Here is a 21,894-nt window from a genome sequence, read left to right as displayed (position 1 = left end):
GTACATTACATTATACATACGCACACAGATAAATATGTTGATACATAATATATTTGTCAACGGATGGGGTCATACTGATGGGGGTATTTGGGGCTAATACTTACAGCATACAAGAGAACTGTCCTGCACTGTTACAAACTAAAGACTTCGCCATGATTTAGTCAGTAATTAGCTCTCACCTGGACACCCATCCTGTGGGGATTCCATGTGCAGCAAATATAGTGAACTGGAGGTGGTCAGCGGAGGTGCGCGCTTCTTTTAGGGGTCTGCTGTTACTGGGGTCCTCTACGGGGGTGCGGGAGGTGAAGTGAAGCTGCAGCAGCTTGTGAACAGCGGTAGTCAATTGGCTTAAACTCTCCTGCAAGGGACTCTCACACGGTGGAGTACCTACGGGTTACACAAATACTCAGTATATATTCCACCCACCTACACTACAGAGATTTACATAATGTCCATTATACTGACCATCTGAGGCACTGTGGTTATATCCGGCAGCAGGGCTGGAGGTACCCTAAAAACACACAGAGAGAATGACACAAATTCACACACAAACACAACACACATTGTCCAGCTGTCTCCGTACCTCCACACTGCAGCTCCGGGGTAAGTTCACGGCTCTGCGCAGCTTCTTGACGCACTCTGTAATGGACGGGGTCTCCACGCTGTCCGCCGTCTTGCAGATATTTCTCACCAGTTTTATTACCTGGTCAGCGGCTCTGTATGGGTTACTCTGGAAAATCATGGGAGACAACAATTACAACAAAAGGACATGACGTGACACCCAATTGTATAGAGCGAACGGATCTTTGTGCTAGTAAATGGTTTTGGTTGCTTCTTCTAGCACTGCAGAAAGATTGTTGACTTTTTAAATTCGATAAAAATCTTCTTTGGCAGATCCATTAGTGTTATTGTCCCAAGTTATATCTAAACACCTATAAGGAGGACACAATTTACTTTTTATGTGTGACATAAAGTCCATCTATTTCTGCAATGTATCACAACAGAGCAGACCTGGACTAATCAGACGTTGTCAATTTCAAACAAAACAGTTATCAGTGGCGTGGTGGTGCTATCATACATCTATACATTCTACCTATTCGTGACTCCCCTGCACTAAACAGCTTCCATCCCTTACAGAGAGCCGAACACTGCAGCCGTCCACCGGGAAGGATCCAGTTCATGGGTTATTTCCGCAGACAACAATCTGCGTTTCACAGTTAATCTCATTAAAAAACCTTCACACGGTTCCAGCTCTGAGCCAATAAAACATGGGGACACATCAGGGATCAGGTTCAGTGTTAGATGTGTGCAGAACATACCAATATAAACACATGTATATTTATCTATTTATTTTTACGCTGCTTGGACAATTTTTTCCAAAAACCTAGGCAACCGCAATATTATAAGTAACCCCCTCCCCACATTCTTACCAGTCTGAGGCTCCCCCAACAAGTTCCCAAACAAACTCCCCCCAACGTTGCATACCAGCCTGAGCCTACCCCTCCCAGACACGCTGCTCTATACACACCTCGTTCTTAAGGCACATATTGACTTGCTCATGGTAGCGGTCCAGGAATTCCTCAATGCTTTGTCTGTAGAAACACAAATCCCCGATTATTCCTGACACAGCTGTAAGGTCTCGGTGGTAACATACAATGTATGATGTTACTAATATGATGCATTAAGCAGAGAGCAGAATGGAACACACCCAGTCCATATGGTGTTACAATGTTACGCTTACTGCTACATCCCTTTCTCTGATTCTTGTACAGGGGTGGGGAGCACAGAAGGCGAGTTAGCGCCACTGTCTAGACCAGTGTTTCTCAAACCCAGTCCTCAGAGACCCCTAACAGGGCAGGTTTTCCAGGAGATAAGGGAAATAATTATTCCACCTGTGGATCTGTTATAATGTATTAGTAATGAGTACACCTGTGCTAAAGCAAGGAGATATGGAAAACATCCACTGTTAGTGGTCCTGAGGACCAGATTTTAGAAACACTGGTCTAGAAGACAGGGCACTGGAATAAATCACTGCACCCAGAACTGAATAAAAGACTCCCAGTGGCCTAATGGAAGAAGGGTACCTCTGCCAGCTCTTCCAGAGCCCCCGGTAATCTGCTACCTGTCCTACCAATGCACACAGGAGGTGGCAGGGACAGGACTATTTGGAACAGCTGCAGGTTGGGCACCGACCATCTTTGTATCCCTGAAACAAGCCAGAGGGGAGGGATCCCGAACAGCTGTTCCAATACTGAGAACCTCTCATGGGGAAACGAGTCCCCCAATAGTCTTCTGGCCTCCTAGACTAAGGGATGGGTTGAAGGTCTTTCAGATGCCAGTTTACGGAACATACATTAAGGACGGAAGTGGGCAATCCGGCTAAGGAGATGGCGCAGTATGTACCATGGAAAAAAACAAACCCTAAGCTAACTAACAAAAATATGAGGGTAGGACAAACGTGGCTGAAGGTTTATTGCTGTAGCTGGGGCATCTAGATCTCAGAGGAGTCAGATTCAGTACTGGGTCCTGCTGCCCCCTAGTGGTGACGTAACACTGCTATAGTGACACATTGTAAAGACTAATTTACATCAAACAGCAAGAAAAAAAGGCTTATTCATAAACAACTTACACATAATGTGACACATTAGTCTCAGAGTAAAATTAAGCCCAAGAACTAGGTGGGAAATTACCAATATTAACAAATAATAAAATAATATTACTTTACTATACACCTTCGAAGCTTCAAAACTGCATATAATGCCTCAAAGGGAGCCTTTGACAGCTCTCAGCCCTGGCTGCAGCAATGAGAAGTCTTTATGTGTTTATACGTATTCTTTACTATACTCCGCATTCAGCCCCTCTAACCAGGGAAATAAAGATGATGGATAATACCGTGTGATTGGCTCTTTGAATGGCCTGTCCAGCAGGGCCAAATGTCTGTTGAGGTCAACTGGGGTCTGGTCATCTTCAGCCTGAAAGCAACAAGGCAGAGTTACTACAGCTTGGTCAGAGGACAGACAGCATGCACGTCTCTGAATGACAGCCAGGTATGTGTTATAGCCTCCCTCCTCAAGGGGGCGCTGTTCTCAGATCGCCCCATCCAGCTGTATTACTTATATGAGACTCTATATACAGCCTCAGTTACAGCAGAGTTACTACAGCTTGGTCAGAGGACAGACAGCATGCAGGTCTCTGAATGACAGCCACGTATCAGTGTTATAGCCTCCCTCCTCAAGGGGGCGCTGTTCTCAGATCGCCCCATCCAGCTGTATTACTTATATGATACAAAATATGCTGGTAAATTTTATAACCTATACGCTGCATAACCAAATCTGTTTCCACTTTTATTACAGCAGACAATGCTTATTAATGGTTGGGCTGTGTGTAAAACTGGTTGCTATGGGCAACACCACACGTTTCTTCTGCACTATTTTCCATAAATGTGTAAAAGGTGCAGCCTGCGTGTCCGGTGGGCTAAGCACAAGAAGCCCCTACTAGATAGAAGACCCTGTGCAGCGAGCATTGGATACACCATCATTTAACTTTCACCCCTGTGTGGGGTATTGTACATCTGTAAATAAAACCAGGAAACCTCACAGTCCTGAGGTCACAGTGCTCAGGGAAAGTACAAAGATGTCTCATTATAGGCGGAAATCCAGGCAAGCGACACGTTATATGGATGAGATGATCTAGATGTATGCATTGAGATATCATAAAATATAGGGCTATTTAATGTAACTGATGATAAACTAGGTATTGCTGTCATTTCATCTGCACTCACTGAGTCACCAGAACACTACATGAAAGATTTCATAAATATATAACGTTTCTCAGAACCAACACAAAATAGAGATTTCAGCCATTGGAGTGTTATCTAACGGTCTCTGGGCTCTCCGCTGCTCTGGGTGAGGCGCAGTGAGGAGGTGCGGGGCACAGACCAATATCTCCGTTATTAGTCTCTGGGCTCTCCGCTGCTGAGTGAGGCACAGTGAGGAGGTGCGGGGCACAGACCTGAGCCCTATATCTGACAGCCAGAGCGTCCCCCTCTCAGTTATTAGTCTCAGGGCTCTCCGCTGCTCTGGGTGAGGCACAGTTAGGAGGTGCGGGGCACAGACCTGAGCCCCATATCTGACAGCCGGAGCGTCCCCCTCTCAGTTATTAGTCTCTGGGCTCTCCGCTGCTCTGGGTGAGGCGCAGCGAGGAGGTGCGGGGCACAGACCTGAGCCCCATATCTGACAGCCGGAGCGTCCCCCTCTCAGTTATTAGTCTCTGGGCTCTCCGCTGCTCTGGGTGAGGCGCAGCGAGGAGGTGCGGGGCACAGACCAATATCTCAGTTATTAGTCTCTGGGCTCTCCGCTGCTCTGGGTGAGGCACAGTGAGGAGGTGCGGGGCACAGATCTGAGCCCCATATCTGACAGCCGGAGCGTCCCCCTCTCAGTTATTAGTCTCAGGGCTCTCCGCTGCTCTGGGTGAGGCACAGTGAGGAGGTGCGGGGCACAGACCAATATCTCCGTTATTAGTCTCTGGGTTCTACGCTGGGACGCAGGGAGGAGATAAAAGATTAGTTATATGAGCAGAACTGACCCATTACAGAGCGAAACATGTCTATAACTCCCATACATACGTATCACCTTACCTGGGAGGAGAACACTATATATATTATATATACACACTGTATTCTGTTCAATAACTGTGGACAAGGACACTAGTCATGGAGTGGAGCCCATGGATGACGATAGGACAAGCAGTTATTTAGTAATGAATATATATCCGGACATGAGGAATAGATGATGCCGCATGTGGCTTGTTCAGTAACGTTTGCCTCATGACCTACCTGACCAGATATATACATTACATACACATGTACTGCAAGTCATTTCCCCACCACTTTTATCCGGACACTCCTGGTAGGCAGTAATGGGCATTTTGCCCTGAAAATGAAAGTATCCGGCCTGTCATTGGGAGACAGTTATCTCTGGGACCAGGGAGGAGGAGGATAAGTGGGGAGCGACAAGTCCCAGCTAGGACTTATTTCCAGTAATGACTTTGCAGAAGTAGAGTAATAAATATAACCTGATAACAGATAACATGAGCGAGAACCAGCGGAGAACGTGATACAGCTCGGCCGGGAGGATCTCACCAGTACTCACCGTACGCGCCAGGGCTCTGGCCATGGTTTTATGACACAGGAGCTGCAGTCGGATCTCTGAATCCCACTTCCGACACATCTGTATATACTCGTGGCTGCCCAGACAGTGCTTACTGAGGATGGAACAGGGGAATCGTTATAGGATACAATCATCGGGAGATACAGATATCACATGTGTAAGTCTGCCTGTACAATCTTCTGTAAGACCTAGCTACACCATAACAGTCACTCGTTAATAATCTTACCTCGTTATAGAGGTCTTCCCCGTCACATAATCCAACACCCCACCATAAATAGCTTTTTGGGGTTTAATACGCCAGAGGACATGGGGCGAGGAGGTGGGAGTGTGAACGCCACGGGGCATCGGCCAAAAAAACTTTACTATTAAGGTTTACTTGACTTAAACATGTACATGATCACATCACATCAAAGGTTGTACATTAGAGCTCAGGATAATGTACCAGATGTATCTGAAGTTTGTATACATAACACAATATACCCTTCATGCTCTATTTCACCTCCCTGCGGAAGGCTGCCATGTTAGGAGGGAGGAGCTTCTCTGAGACAACAGAGTGGGAGTGACAGGCTTGCAGTCTTGCTCTGAAGAAAGACACTGTGGGGATTGATAGTCATACACATGGAAAGGACTGGTTACATTACAAACTTAACTGACTAAAATCGTTGTCTGCAGGTCAAAAATCTGCAATTTCAGAGATCTGCGTAACCAAATAAAGACCAATTGTCATTATCCCTAAATGTAACCAGCTAGTTCCCCTGAGTATAGCGATGTAATACATCCACTTTGCAGTTACAGGGCCCAGAAACACAGGTCATAGCTTGTTGCCCCATGAAAAAACATGACAAATGCAGAGTGATGGACATGTGCCACTGTCACAAAGAATGGGTCACAATTTGGTGGGCAGACATTTTTTCTTTAGGTCTGTGGTTTTTTTTATTTATATTACTTTTTATTTTATAGATCACTTGTAATAGATCTAATGGAAGCCGACATACCAGCTGTGACAGATCAGTTACCAATACAGATCAGTATTGGGGTCTGGCTCCCCACATGAACACAACAGACACAACATATAACACAACGACACTACATATAACACAACGACACTTACTTCTGCAGCACTTCCTCCTGGCCGCACACCTTCAGTACATATCTCTCCATATCCACCAGATTCAAGTCATCGTGGACCCAGCACAGCGCCTGCATTATAATCAGCTCGACCGGAGAGCTCACTGCATGAAACACACAAGACAGAAGAATGGACTTGGTTACATCCACAAGAACAAAAATAAGAAACAAAACCCAGGCAAACGGGACAGGAAAACTAGCAGGATAATCCCACCGCACTGCCGGGGAGAGCTCGCCGACTGCTGGGCTTATAATGGGAAATATTCCATAGCAACAGAGCTGAAAGTTATAAATAGATGTGAATTGCCTTTGATAAAAGGGCGTCCCTCTACTATAGTTACATTCAATAACATGAAGATTATAAACAAATAAGCACCTCATCTCCCGAAGGCATAAGAAGCATAACTGACATGACATGCTTTATTATTTGAACCTTTTGTCCTACATCAGCATATCTTATCCCACTACCGTTGGGGATTTAGAGGTTTATGGTGGAGTATGCAAGCACATTTATTTTTCCAAAAAAAACACAAAACGTTTTATTTGCATTTTCCAAACACAAGACACATTGTAGATATTAAACATATGATTTTCAGTTAGCAATATAAATCATAAACACTAAATGTATGCATCAGATAGTCATGTAACAATACAAAAAGGAGGTAATAGAAGATGAAAATTTAAATTGTGGTTGAGTGGTTTCCATTAAGGGAACATCTATTTGCTATCAAGCATAACATAACAAAATCAGAATCAGAGTCAAAATCTATTGATCAGGCGATCTTCATTCCACTTTCCTGTAGTACTTACACAACATTTTATACATTATAAAATGTAATTATACTGTGTATTTGGTATTGGATATTGTTGGAGGGGGAGGAGGTGAAGGGAGAGGGTGGGTAGATAATATCCCATATTTTGTGTTGTCCAAAATAGCACATTATATCAAGTTGTACATGAGGTACCAAGAAAATAGCCATCAAGCTTCAATAATTATCTGAGCCTAAGCGTCTATACGAGGACCATTTGGTAGAATATCATTCTGTTGGGACTTCAGCAATGATTCCACATAGGGACCCCATTGAGAATAGAACTTAAGTACCCCCTTCTTAACGTTTGGAAATGCTGCACGTCTATCAAAGAAGGAGTTATAGTAACACCAGTTGTCCATCTTTTAAGAACAGAGGAGAAGAGAAAGTCCAGTTGCGCAGAATTACTTTTAATGCCACTGTCAATACCACTGTTAGAATTGGTATAATATTAACAGAACATACTATCTCTCCAAGTACCAAAATTGCAAAATAACAGTGGTATGATGTCTCCACGTAACGTAACCTTAGAGACAGAGTTTCGGAAGGCTGATAGTTTTCTGCATTTCCAAAAGTTACGATAGAATAAGGCTGGACTGTTTGTATTTTGGGCATGAACCTCTCCTCCGATATGAAATGTCTTCTCTGCGATTGTGACATATAAGCTCTGTGTAACACTATGATATGAACCTCTTGCAGTTTCGCTGAGGGTAAACATTTTAAAGTTTTGTTTTGATGCTTTAGTATAATTTAGATTTATTAATGAGGGAATATCTTGACTCCACTTTTGAAGTGTGTGTTTCCAGAGACTATTATCATCACCTATTATCAGGGATGTGTTTTATCCTTGAGGATCTCTATACGCAACTGTCTCAGAAACACTCATTAAGTAACAAACAATTCTATATGTATTTACAAAGTTTGTCATTTCATCATGACAGGTAATAAGGCCAGATGGAAAGATTTGGACAAATTAGAGGGTTGGTTGCATTTCCTCAGAGCAAACAAATTTAGAATCCGATATTTATATCAGGACCTCCTAGTTTGTGATGCAAATACATTTTTATTCTTAACAAGTCTGCAGAGTATTTCTATCCAAGACCGTGGAATGATGTGTGAGTGTATGCATGCATTGTGTGTGTGTGTGTGTGTGTGTGTGTGTGTATGCATGCAGTGTGTGTGTGTGTGTGTGTGTGTGTGTGTATGCATGCAGTGTGTGTGTGTGTGTGTGTGTGTGTAGCGAGGTTGCTGCTGATTGCTGGAGGGTTGGTCAGAGAGAGGGAGGTAATGTGTGACGTAGACCCTAAGAGGAGGATATATGTAGTGTCACTGACAGTGCATGAGGAATATAAGGGACATACACTTTTACATACATATATATATATATATACACACACACACACACACACAAGCTCCCACGGTGATGGGAAGCTCCGCTACAATGCAATCATTTGGCCCATAATAACCCAGTTTTCATCGCACACCTTCGCACTTCCTACTCACCATCACACGTGAATGTTACTGGCTGCTGGGACCCCTCGATCTCTATAGATACCTTCACCCCGGACACCTCACCAGTCAGGTTCCGCTGCAACATCACCGGGCTCAGCACAAAACCGTTATTTGTGAGCAAACAGTCGCTGGGAAACCGCTTCTTCAGCCTGCGCGGACATGTGATCACATTAATACCCAGCTCTGCCCTCACCCTAATATAACACAAGACCTCTGTATTAGAGCACAGAATCTCAGGTTACTTCCTGCGTGATTATAGGTAGAAGCTTTCTATAGTCTGACAGTATGATGACACTTTAACATGTAATTGCAGAATGGGCCTACACCCATGTTGTATATATATGTTTGGAATAGAGAGAGGACAACCCATTCTACATACAAATATGTCTTTCACTCACCAGGGAGTAACTCCATATAGGAAACATGCTGGTCAGTGCTACCCATATGTGGGACAGGTCCAAAATCCTGTACCAACGGCTATACTAATACACTTTTTATAGGACTTATTCTGCAGAGGTTTCTACACTGTGTATGATGTATCTAGCAATGAAAGTGCAATTATTTGTTATTAAAATAAAATACAAAGAAAACTTCATTATACGACTTCCTGTACAAGGACCGGACTGTATAATCTCCAGAGGGAGTATTATATCTGTCTGTACAAGGACCGCGCTGTATAATCTCCAGAGGGAGTATTATATCTGCCTGTGCAAGGACCGCGCTGTATAATCTCCAGAGGGAGTATTATATCTGCCTGTGCAAGGACCGCGCTGTATAATCTCCAGAGGAAGTATTATATCTGTCTGTACAAGGACCGCGCTGTATAATCTCCAGAGGGAGTATTATATCTGTCTGTACAAGGACCGCGCTGTATAATCTCCAGAGGGAGTATTATTTCTGCCTGTACAAGGACCGCGCTGTATAATCTCCAGAGGGTGTATTATATCTGTCTGTACAGCGCAGTTCAAACTTCTGGGTATGGATAGTGACTAAGAACAGAGACATTTTGAGTAGTTAAACTGATTTATCAGCCTTACAGAATGACAATGAGTGATGTGAAGTCACTTCCAGCTCCCACACTGACAATTATAAAGTAACAATACTGAGGGAAGACACAAACGTTATTGTGTGATGTTAGTGAATCACAGAATATAGGTCCCACGGTCCCTGCGCTGGAGCGACGCTGCGACACGGAGGTCAGCGGACACAAGACGCTGCCAGCAGACACCACACTGAGTAACGCAGGATCGCTGGTCTCACAAGGTTAATGATTGATACGGGAACTAAACACTTATTAAGCTCAGCTAAGGGACATGTGAAAGTGCTAAGTGTCTATTCTATGCTGACAATAAGGAAGTGATACATTTACTGTGATACAATGATATAAACACAGTGAGCTCATCGGAATGTCTGTATTATAGAGAAGTACAACATGTATATACAGTACGCAGCTAATGTCAGTGGGAAGTGGGAAGATCGCTACAAAGTTCTCCTAAACCACAGTTTAGTTAAAAATAAATAAAAGTTGTTAGCTGGGTCGGAGAAAGGGACAGTTGTACAATCTGTTCTGAAAATAAAAGTTAATGTTATATATTTATAAAGCTTATTAAATGAACTTTAACAGGACAGGGAAAGGAGCTGATCTCACACTTCCTGCAGCAGTCACAGGATTAAACAAATATAACGGAGCACTCATTAAGTACAATGGACATAAGTCTGCATACCCCTATGGAAATTGCAGTTTTGTAGCCTAAACCTGAAATCAAGATAAATCAAGTCAGACCCCTTTAATGCAACAACCAACAAAATTCAAATGAAAAGCAAATAGACAAATACCCTGGTTGCATAAGTGTGCACACCCCTAAATGAATACTTTATGTGAGCACCTTTTGCTTTTCTTATAGCAGCGAGTCTCTATATACATCACACACATGGACTTTGCAGTTCTATACGTGTGGCGTGTAGACATTTTACATGCACTGTACATAGTACACTATGCAGCAGGAAGGATCGGAGAATGTGAGGACAAAGTGCAGGGAGTCCTTGTCTTCTAAACACTTGTGAGTCCTATTATAGAATGTACATAACTATCCTACTACATAGCTCAGGAGGCCGCTACAGATAGCTGGGACAGATCTCCGGAATCAATGTCACATGGGACTGAACCCTCACCTCTCAACCTCTGCACAGAACGCTGTGAGCTCTTCATCCTGTACTTCCAGCTCCCGCAAAACAGAGTTTCCTGCCGGGATCTGCACATTGGTTCCATTGTCATTCTACAATGTAACACGACAAGAGATTAAAGATATTAGTTACGTAGATAAAAAGCGTTAACCAGTGCTGCCTGGGCACTCCAACTTCGTTATGTTACAAAGTACAGCATTCTCTTCAGTAATAATGGTATCTGATACTGGTGAAAAAGTGAGACTGCAGTCCTTTAAGTTACCATCTTCACTAGCTCCGCCCCATGTATGAATTAACCAATCTATACCATGCATTTCAGCAAAACAAGTCTGCAAAGCTGTCAATAACTCTGTGTCTGCTCTATTGGGTCTCGTACCCACTGGTGTTAATTACAAGCATTTTACTTGCATTTTTAACCTTGGTACAACTTATATAAGTAGTATAACCATAGAAACCTGTGTTTCTAATATCACCAAACCACAATGCATTTTCATTAGCATTGGATTTCGTTCTATCAATGCAGACAAACACATTAGGGAGGCTGACAGTGAGCTCCGAGCACTAATAACAAACGTATGTCAAACACATGGGCCTTTCAACTTGCATTAAACACAAAATGCAACACCAGCGAGTACGTGGCCCCTCACGTAACATGACGCAGAGAGCATGCTGGACATATATAGATACATACCAGCACTGCAGTCATCTCATGTATAGCAAACCAGCGCTTCATATATATTAATGTTAAATACAGCAATTACTCTCTATCACCCATTCATAAACATAGAAAGTATTTCATAATATAGAACAAGCTGGTCCTATTTCAGGATAAGTCCCAGCCCCCCATATCCACTGTCTTCATGCGTGAGCTGCAGGGGCCCCGGCCTTGTATAGTCAGCAGGACGGTCTATCATATGAAGGTCAGAGTACTTGACCACCAAATCACTGACATCTGTGTAGAAATACTGCAGCATCTAGTGCAGGGGTGGCCATCCCACGGCTCTTGAGCCACATGCGGCTCTTTGAGTTTTAAATTGAGACTCCCGGGCGGCTGGGTGACTCTCTGTACCTGTTGGCACCCGGAGCACTGCTGACAGCCACAGTGTGTCTGACAGTGGCTTGCGTTATGTGACCTCAGGGAGGTCACGTTACCACTGATATCCAATCAGGGAAGGAGAAAGAGTGTGCGGGCCACGCGGGGAGGCCGAGCGGCGTGTGCGGGCCACGCGGGGAGGCCGAGCGGCGTGTGCGGGCCACGCGGGTAGGCCGAGCGGCGTTTGCGGGCCACGCGGGGAGGCCGAGCGGCGTGTGCGGGCCACGCGGGGAGGCCGAGCGGCGTGTGCGGGCCACGCGGGGAGGCCGAGCGGCGTGTGCGGGCCACGCGGGGAGGCCGAGCGGCGTGTGCGGGCCACGCGGGGAGGCCGAGCGGCGTGTGCGGGCCACGCGGGGAGGCCGAGCATCAGGTCAAGTTTCACTATTTTATTAATTAAACTGCTGGAAAACTGTGATTTATTCAAACGAGACATTCACCGAAATCCTTCCAAATGTAACACTATGAACAGTCCAGCACATTGTAAAAGTTAAAACAGGAAAACCAGCGTGTACCAGGAAATGCCAAAGAATCAGGTTATGAGGGAGGACACCCTTGTGGTCTTACTACTGACGGCAGGGGCCCTGGGGTGTAACCTGGGTCTCAGGGCCTCAATAAGGTATCACACCATAAAGAGTGACCCTAAAGTACTCACAGAGGGCGACATTCTTATATACCTCCAAATCAGAGGGCGCCTCTGCTCTACGTCCCAGAGGTAAGTGTGTGGTCGCTTCTACAGCGCGTCGCGCGCAGGACGGCTGCGAGGTTCCCAGCAGCTATTACTGCCACCAGATAGGTACTAAAAATGCAAATGTTAATGGACTCTCTCAAGCTACATATTATATTATATCTGATACACATGTGGTGCGTGGCTACTGCAGCACAGTCATTTTATTTTGCAATTTTCTAAGCTATTTTAAGCAGAACTACTCAGATCTGACACAAAGTACCACGGTGTGCTGACTACCATAAAGTCTGCTCCATCTGTACAATGTACATTTTTTTGTTATGCACCGTTGTTTTGCTGCCTACAATGGCTGATTACAGAGTACAATAGCTTGCAGCTAGATAGCAAGGATACATAATAACAACTCATGTCATTTTAATGGAACGTATACATACACACTTGTGAATGTTACAAGGTCTTCTTGTTTTTTAAATTATCTTCTATTTTCTGTTAAGAATCAGTCAGAAAAAGATGTTTCAGGGAGTGGGGTTTTCTTGTTTAGCTATTTAGAGAACTGTGTTATGTCTGCACAGGTTTGCACTCACCTCTGTGGCCGGACACCTAGACAGGGGCGCGTGTGCCGGTCTCAGGTTTAACGAGAGGCTCCTGGTAACCGTAGCTCCAGAGGGCGATTTACCGTTCAATTTCCGTTCAGAATGAGTGGATTTCAAAGGCTTTTCTTCCAGTAAAACCGCATCCCAGGGATCTTCAGCAGCTGATCCGCCAGAAGCAGACTCGTCATCCTGGGGATGAGTAGTAGTTTCCACATTATCCGACCTGGGTTTACTAAGTGGGTCCAGATCCAACCAATCAAACTTGCTAATGTCGTCCGTCTTGTCCGCTCTCTGTACGGGAGATTCAGCGACTCTCGCCTGCGCCAAAGGTGTTTCATGGCCGGACTTTACGTTCCTTAAGGATTCCGAGGTCCTTGCTATTTTGTCAAGTAACTTAGCCATATCCGGGGAGACGTTGCTGGCGTAAGCTGGTAAGCTTCCTCTTACTTGGAAGGTGGAGCTAGCTGGAAGGGGATAGGAAACGTAGGGAACGCGTGCCGGAAGACTGAGATACATCGGCCCTCTGCGCTGCATGACAGACATGTTTGGGTTGAGCCCATTCTGGAAAGGATCTGCAGATTTGGGGTACAATGACGAAAAGGTCGGTTGTAAAGTACAAGGCACCGGTGTGTGCAGCCCAGATGTCCACCGACTGCTCTGGAACGAGGAGGCGATATAAGATTGCGCTGAGACAACAGGGTTTAACGGTCGTGTCTGAGGTATAGTTAGCGGCTTCGGGACAACCTCAAAACTGTCATCCAAAAGCAACTTCTCCAACTCGGCAAGAGGAAGTTTCTCTATATCGATGCTTTGTAGAGATTTCCCCGCTCGCTTCTTGGGGTCGGCCTCCGGGAAAGCCATAAGGTCAAGGTCCTGCCTGCCCGGGGCTGGAGATATCTGACGTGCGCTGATGAAAGCATTGCCCTGACTTCCCAGAGGCCTCTTCTCTCTCTGCAGCTTGTCTAAGGCTTCCGCTTCCATCTGTATCGCCTCCTCCTTCCCCACATCCTTGGTGGCCCCAGTCCGTGCAGATGGAGATACGTTCTGTCTGAACCCATTGCTGCTGGAGATCTGGGCCATGCTGTGGCTGGGTCAGACGTCACATGAGAGATCTGAGGAAACAGAGAGAGGACAGAGTCACTTAGGGCGATGTACTAATCAGGCAATGCCACTTACTAACCATTTATGGACCCCATGCTGTACTGTAGCATGTTACCAAACATACACTGTACACAATACAACCAGCCCCACGTCCCCCCCTTACACCCTCTAGCAGCCACATGTCACACCATGGGAACGTACAGCGATGGGAGGCACATGGTAGAGATTGTACGGACCCTGGCCGGAGCAGCGGATGAGAGACAGGGGCTGGATGAGGGTCGTCGGCTGCGGGTACCGAGATTTAGAGAGCACTGAAGGGATTCAAATAATACAGAAGGTGCTTTCACTCTGGCTGCAGTAGGTACATGTGGCTTAGCTGGCACCATCTTGGTATTTGTTTGATAAAGGAAGAATGTACAGCGCCAGCCTTAATGTTTCAGCTCAGTTCTGTATTCAAGTATTGACTCCAGTGTTATACACACAACGGAAATGTTTTATACTGCAGAAGACTCCCTGAAAACACCATCTTTAGAGTTGATGGAAGTTATATTGTATAACACCAACCTGACCCCACTCCCAATTACATGACCTCAATCCCTGCCACCAAGCCACGCCCCCAAGTACATGACCTCACTCCCAATTACATGACCTCAATCCCTGCCACCAAGCCACGCCCCCAAGTACATGACCTCACTCCCTGCCACGCCCCCAATAATGACCTCACTTCCAAGTACATGACCTCACTCCCTGCCACGCCCCCAATAAGTACATGACCTCACTCCCAAGTACATGACCTCACTCCCTGCCACCAAGCCACACCCCCAACAAGTACATGACCTCACTCCCTGCCACGCCCCCAAGTACATGACCTCACTCCCTGCCACCAAGCCACGCCCCCAGTAAGTACATGACCTCACTCCCTGCCACCAAGCCACGCCCCCAGTAAGTACATGACCTCACTCCCTGCCACCAAGCCACGCCCCCAGTAAGTACATGACCTCACTCCCTGCCACCAAGCCACGCCCCCAATAAGTACATGACCTCACTCCCTGCCACCAAGCCACACCCCCAATAAGTACATGACCTCACTCCCTGCCACCAAGCCACGCCCCCAGTAAGTACATGACCTCACTCCCTGCCACCAAGCCACGCCCCCAGTAAGTACATGACCTCACTCCCTGCCACCAAGCCACGCCCCCAGTAAGTACATGATTCACTAAATTCTATGCTCAGACACTGCTAAACAAATGCAGGGAGGTTACAGACAAGACAATAACAACATTCTCTCTGCTTAGTTTTGCATAGTACAATGTACTCTCCTCCTGGTATCTCTCTGTACCGGCTATAACTAAATGTAACCGTCTTCTCTGTCCCAGCAGTGTCAGACTGGGGTACCACAGTGACTGCAGGTAACCGCTGCAAGCAAACAGGAGCTGGGACACAATCTACGTCACCGTGGTACAGGGAACAGCTCCCAGCAGCAGGGTGGTTCCCATCAGAGAATAAACAATCCCACTGAGGAATGTACATATATTTATAGAGTTCTACACTATGCTTAGGGCAAAGGTGAAACTAATCAGAGACAGATCTGAAGGGGAAATAAATAAAGCACATTCAGGAGCCAGCAGGTGAAATGTAGGGATCAGGTAGGGACGACGTGCGTCCACGGACAGCAACAGAAACTAGTCCCAAAATGATAGGCTCTCTGGTTCTTGTGATCTGAATTATGGTTTGTAATAATCAGATTATTTATTGGCGGTGATCAATATCACCATATAACATTTACAGACTACAGGGCGGCTGTATTATATTGTATCACATTTCAGTCATTGTCCTGTTTCAGACACGTTACTCCTGCACTCCTTAATACAGGAGGTTACTATACATGAGGAACCTTCACAAGGAGTCTGACTACTGGCTATCCACGTGGAAGTGTTGTGATCTCTGTAACAGGCACATGTGGAGGTTATTATATATACATTTATATATAACATCTTACATAAAAGTTTTATATTCTGCAGATCATGCGAGCTTGGAATGAGGAGCTGCTAGTAAATTGGGTTGTTCGGAATCTGTTCTCACCACAAAAATGCAAACAGTACAGGTTGTACGTGTGAAGTCACAGCCCAAACCTCCAGACGTGCGGGGGAATATTCCCTTATACAAACAGTGGGAGAACTGCGGATCTTAAACGTCTCCTGTCAGAGCGCACATAGAGGAGAAACACACAGACCCCAGACACTGGAGAAACTACACATATTAATGTACTAAGCGGTAATTATAGATAGAACATTACACAATAATGGAATGTCAGAACTACATCACACAGCAGCTGGAAATCTGTTCATCCCCTTTAATATTGTCACAATTTATTTTCTTACATAAATATCCCTTTTGCCAAGATGCCCCTAAACAAACCCTGATCATTTGTCTTCAGACAATTCATTGGAGTCCACAATTGTAGAACTAAATTGCTTCAATTGTTAAATACAGCTGCTGTGAGGTCCCACAGTTGGTTAACGCATTTCCAAACAAGAGCTTCATCATGAAGATCAAAGACCATTCAAAGCAAATCTAAGTAAACATTATTGAAAAGTACCAGGGTAAGGATAACAAGATTTTAAAAACTTTTAATATTGCCTGGAGTACTGTTTAGCCTCCTGGTGGCCCAGGTTAGGAGGATCCAGCTCACAGAGGACATTACTACAGCCTATATACAGCGAGATCTGAATATAGTAGGTATACTTTGCATTCTTCAAGCTTCCTGGTGCTTGGATGCAAATTACTCCTTGACATGGAAAGGTCTGTGATCCTGCACATCCCATTTTAACTAAACTTTGGCCATATTTTTAATAATAAAAAATGAGAACATTACATTGTGAACTGTAAATCATTGTATTTTTTACAATGGGATAAATGAACCTTGTTAGGTCTGCATTATTGTTCCGCCTGCCAGAAGGTAAATGGGACACAGCACAGACGGAATAAAGCTGCTCACGTACTCACACACACACCATGGAGACACAATGCAAATGAGAATCCTGTTCCAGAAAGCTTACAATCTAAGGGGGAAAAGAAAAGGCGAGAAAACCTGTATGATGACATACGGAGCGTGCACTGATAAGGAGATTGCGTCTCCGCAGATCAGGGGAATTATTACAGCAGAATATTATCAGCTTCAGTTTTTAGGGAGCACATAAAGGCCTGGAGACTCTTTGGGGGCTTGGGGGAAAAGGTCAAGTACAGAGAGTAGAACAGTTATCAGCACCAGAGGAGCGGGAGGCAAGGCAGAAAGTCTTATTGTGTGTTAGAGATATAACAATCCCCCAGGGACTAGGCTTGTAGACTACACCGGATCCATAGTAATACCACGGTAATAAAGTGACAGTGAAGAGGTATGTCCAATGGTCTATTACCGCAGTATTACAGTGAGCGGGTTACAGTGTGGCACCAAGAAAGGGGGGGGGGGGATTTCTCTTCTTCCTCCTCCGTGCTGGTCAGTGTATAGGAGGTAACCTGGCTGACAGCTCCCTCTGCACATGACAATGGTAAGTGAGCACAGACAAGCATTGCTAATCAACGGACAGGTCTCTAGGCGGGTGATCAACAAGCTCCCAATGCAGGACGGAGAGCCCCGGGCCCCGCCTGCAAGGTGTAGTAACCTGTCCGCCTGCAGAGAGGTCAGGCATATCAACCAGCTGTTTCCATCCCCAGGAAGAGGTCCACATACCTGTCAGGTGCACTGACTTCTATTATTTCCAGCAGACACTTAGGTGTGTGCGGTGCCCTAGGTATGGAATTATATTCTGTCCATTGGCAGTCCTGTGGGCACGTATCTCACCGATAAGGCTGCTACATTTTGGTTAGTAATCTAATGCACCTGAGATAAGACACTTACATGGATGTAGCAAAAAAAACAAATACAAAAAAAACAACACGCTGTGGATGGTGCCTTTCAGATCCAACCCTGGCACTTGGCCACCCCTGTACATATAATCTGTGCCCGAGATAGGCCGCCTGAGCCACACCAAGGTTGTTCCTAAGCCAGATAACAAGGGAAATGTAACCAGCTACAATATACAGATAATCCCAAGGGGAGAGAGGCCGGACTGCCTTGTTGCAGGTATGTAGATTGTGAGGTTTCATTGGGGACTGATGAAACAATTACTGAGCTTCAGGTGTGTGTTACTTATATTGTACTGTGGAATATTAGAGTCCTTATGTTTCTGTGACGCAAAGTGGTAGATTTTGTAGCGACTGAATTTCAGCAGACAAATGGCTTCTTGGTACAGTACGGTCACCAGAATTCTCTCTGCACTATATATAGCACCTATATATACAATGTATTGTGATAAGTGTATTCATTATAATAGGGAAGTTTAGCAATAAGTCAACACTATCTGGGATTCAACACTTAATCTAGTTCCCAAGCCCAAAGTACTTGCTAGATACACTGTACATGGAGCCAGCAATAATTTCATTTTCTGCACGAGGACACAACACTAAATATACTGCGCATGAAGCAAGTTATATACATTGTTCTATTATATTTACACCAAGGTATGGGATACATTTATATCAAATTCCACCACCATTTTCTATACAAGACTTGTGCAAACCATAAAACCATCTCACGTCTGGTCCAGCCATAATACCTACACCCGCAATTAACCCCGACCATTCTTTCTAAATAAATGTGCATTAAAAAAACAGTATAATAGCCAATACTGCCACCTATATACATCCATGGTCTGCTGGAGGTACAGCAGAGAAAAATAGGTGAATTTTCAATCAGAAATGTGCAAAGGTTTGTATCCTATCTCACAGTATGTGACCATATGCACCATCCAATATATGAATTACTGTATCTGGATGACAGTGGATCATTTCCCTCCCTGTCACTGTATTTTAATAGGACTTTTGCAGTTCTGGCTGGAAATGCTTGGAAAATAACAATGGGAAGGTACAATAACTGCACTGATGGGAACACTGGCTTCCCAGCAGCGGACAGGAAGCAGAGGAACAATAACATCGTTACACACTAAAGGGACTCCTACTCTCACTACATGACCACATTACATGTAACTTCTCCACATACAGCACACAGACAACACCACTGTAATTCTTTCACAATCCACACAAACAATCACTTCCTGGATTTCAGCCTTGATCTGGAATAAAACGGAATAAAGAGAACAATTAGTGACAGCAGGAGATCCAGATTAACACTCGGGCTGCCGGATATGGGGGGGAAGGGGGGAGGCACACAGCCAGGGGTTGAGGAGACAGGAGCTGGTGCATGGCAGGATCTAATTGTTACCATGTGAATATTTGAAACTCTGCCCAGAGCAGATAAGGGCAACATCCAACCTTGTTCCAAAGCAATTTCCTCTCAAGACAAAACAAGAACACAGGCAAATCTTTAGGAGTTACATAGTCATCGGCATAACATGATAAAGGTGACAGCAGGAACGGGTCAAGTCCCTGTGTACACCCCAAAAAGCCATCATCCCCTCAGACACTTCCCAGAAACATTCCATCTCCCAGTATCGGGAATTTGGCAGAGCAATGAAACTATTTGCAGAATTCCTATTTCAGGAACTTCCTCTCAGCACCAGACATGCTTAATGGCCAACAGTTCTGTTCCGATTCTGACCGAGCTGCCGGCCAGGGAGCAGTAATAATTATTGACTAAATTATAGCGTTACACACTTGCAGTGCGTTAAAGATTAATGACAGTCTGTCGCCTCTGCAAACCCTTGATGCCATCATTACACGTGACCCACTCCCACAACCACAGAACGTTATATATAACAATGTCCAGCACATCTGCCGAATGTCGCACAATATATAACCTAAAACATTTCATGTCACCAGCTAAACCCACATTCATTCTAGTCTTGTATTTGGTGGGAAGCTGTAACCATTTCATGAAATAAGGCTACAATATACAGGAGCCACATTATCTAAATCTATCCTTTTAAATAGGGTCCAGAATACTTTAGGGACCCCCTAAGCACAGAAGAGAGTCTCACACTTAAGGCAAGAGGTGTAAAAACTACTTAACTAGAAGGTGGAAAAATCCTTTAAATGGGATTATACTTTAAAAGTGTTTAATGTCCTCCCTTCATAATAATACTGCTTTGGTAAAATGAGAATAAGGTGAACACCTCACCTGTACAGAGCAGCACTCACCAGTCTAGAGGTAACATAGCGATGAGGCCAGGGCTCTCCATCCTCCTACAGAGAGAGACAGTTACTGATTGTCAGCACCAGGTCCCTGAAATACTGATTAACAGATCTGTGCAATCTCTGAAACATCCCACAGGCCTCAGCAACTAATCAGATACTGCACATTGTCCCAGTGTCCACCGGGCATACCGGTCCCCGTGTCTCTCCCCTGCATACCAGTCCCATGTCCCCCTCCAAGCATAACAGACCCCGTGTCATCACCCCCCTCCCCACGCATACCGTTCCCCGAGCCCCCGTCCACGCATACCAGATCACAGTGTCGTTGTCCCCCCCCTACCCACATACATACACATAACAGTCCCCGTGTCCCCCCCCCACATACATACACATAACTGTCCCCATGTCCCCCCCACATACATACACATAACAGTCCCCGTGTCCCCCCCACATACATACACATAACAGTCCCCGTGTCCCCCCCACATACATACACATAACAGTCCCCGTGTCCCCCCCACATACATACACATAACAGTCCCCGTGTCCCCCCCACATACATACACATAACAGTCCCCGTGTCCCCCCCACATACATACACATAACAGTCCCCGTGTCCCCCCCACATACATACACATAACAGTCCCCGTGTCCCCCCCACATACATACACATAACAGTCCCCGTGTCCCCCCCACATACATACACATAACAGTCCCCGTGTCCCCCCCACATACATACACATAACAGTCCCCGTGTCCCCCCCACATACATACACATAACAGTCCCCACGTCCCCCCCCACATACATACACATAACAGTCCCCACGTCCCCCCCACATACATACACATAACAGTCCCCACGTCCCCCCCACATACATACACATAACAGTCCCCGTGTCCCCCCCACATACATACACATAACAGTCCCCGTGTCCCCCCCACATACATACATATAACAGTCCCCGTGTCCCCCCCCCCCACATACACATAACAGTCCCCGTGTCCCCCCCACATACACATAACAGTCCCCGTGTCCCCCCCACATACATACACATACCAGTCCCCGTGTCCCCCCCCCCACATACATACACATAACAGTCCCCGTGTCCCCCCCCCCACATACACATAACAGTCCCCGTGTCCCCCCCACATACACATAACAGTCCCCGTGTCCCCCCCACATACATACACATACCAGTCCCCGTGTCCCCCCCCCCCACATACACATAACAGTCCCCGTGTCCCCCCCGACATACATACACATAACAGTCCCGTGTCCCCCCCACATACATACACATAACAGTCCCCGTGTCCCCCCACATACATACATATAACAGTCCCGATGTTCGGTCTCACCAGCAGATAGTCCCGGTCTCCGCTCTGATCACACAACGTCCCGCGCGTTCCCGCTACTCCCGGACAGTGACGTGCA

At 45.6% G+C, this 21,894-nt stretch overlaps 1 protein-coding gene across 3 annotated transcripts in view; it reads right to left on the bottom strand.

The window, feature by feature from the left end:
- The window catches only part of PIK3C2A (phosphatidylinositol-4-phosphate 3-kinase catalytic subunit type 2 alpha), a 32,122-nt gene extending 10,229 nt beyond the window's left edge, over positions 1–21,893 (bottom strand). Inside the window, exons 1-12 of one of the 3 annotated variants that reach the window (XM_075187579.1) lie at positions 21,819–21,893; positions 20,449–20,513; positions 13,164–14,284; positions 10,790–10,893; positions 8,609–8,766; positions 6,280–6,400; positions 5,151–5,262; positions 2,893–2,972; positions 1,529–1,592; positions 584–730; positions 466–511; positions 180–387 (exon numbers count right to left, since the gene is read on the bottom strand). In XM_075187579.1, the coding sequence (XP_075043680.1) occupies positions 180–387; positions 466–511; positions 584–730; positions 1,529–1,592; positions 2,893–2,972; positions 5,151–5,262; positions 6,280–6,400; positions 8,609–8,766; positions 10,790–10,893; positions 13,164–14,252 (2,129 nt within the window). In that variant the 5' untranslated portion in view covers positions 14,253–14,284; positions 20,449–20,513; positions 21,819–21,893. The other 2 variants (XM_075187578.1, XM_075187580.1) reach the window with 2 other exon arrangements.
- Position 21,894: the final 1 nt, after the last annotated feature.

Source organism: Mixophyes fleayi, chromosome 10 (genome assembly GCF_038048845.1).
Source record: "Mixophyes fleayi isolate aMixFle1 chromosome 10, aMixFle1.hap1, whole genome shotgun sequence".
Lineage (NCBI taxonomy): Eukaryota > Metazoa > Chordata > Amphibia > Anura > Limnodynastidae > Mixophyes > Mixophyes fleayi.
Note: the sequence above shows the minus strand (reverse complement) of the source record. Positions and strands in the feature narration are given on the sequence as shown.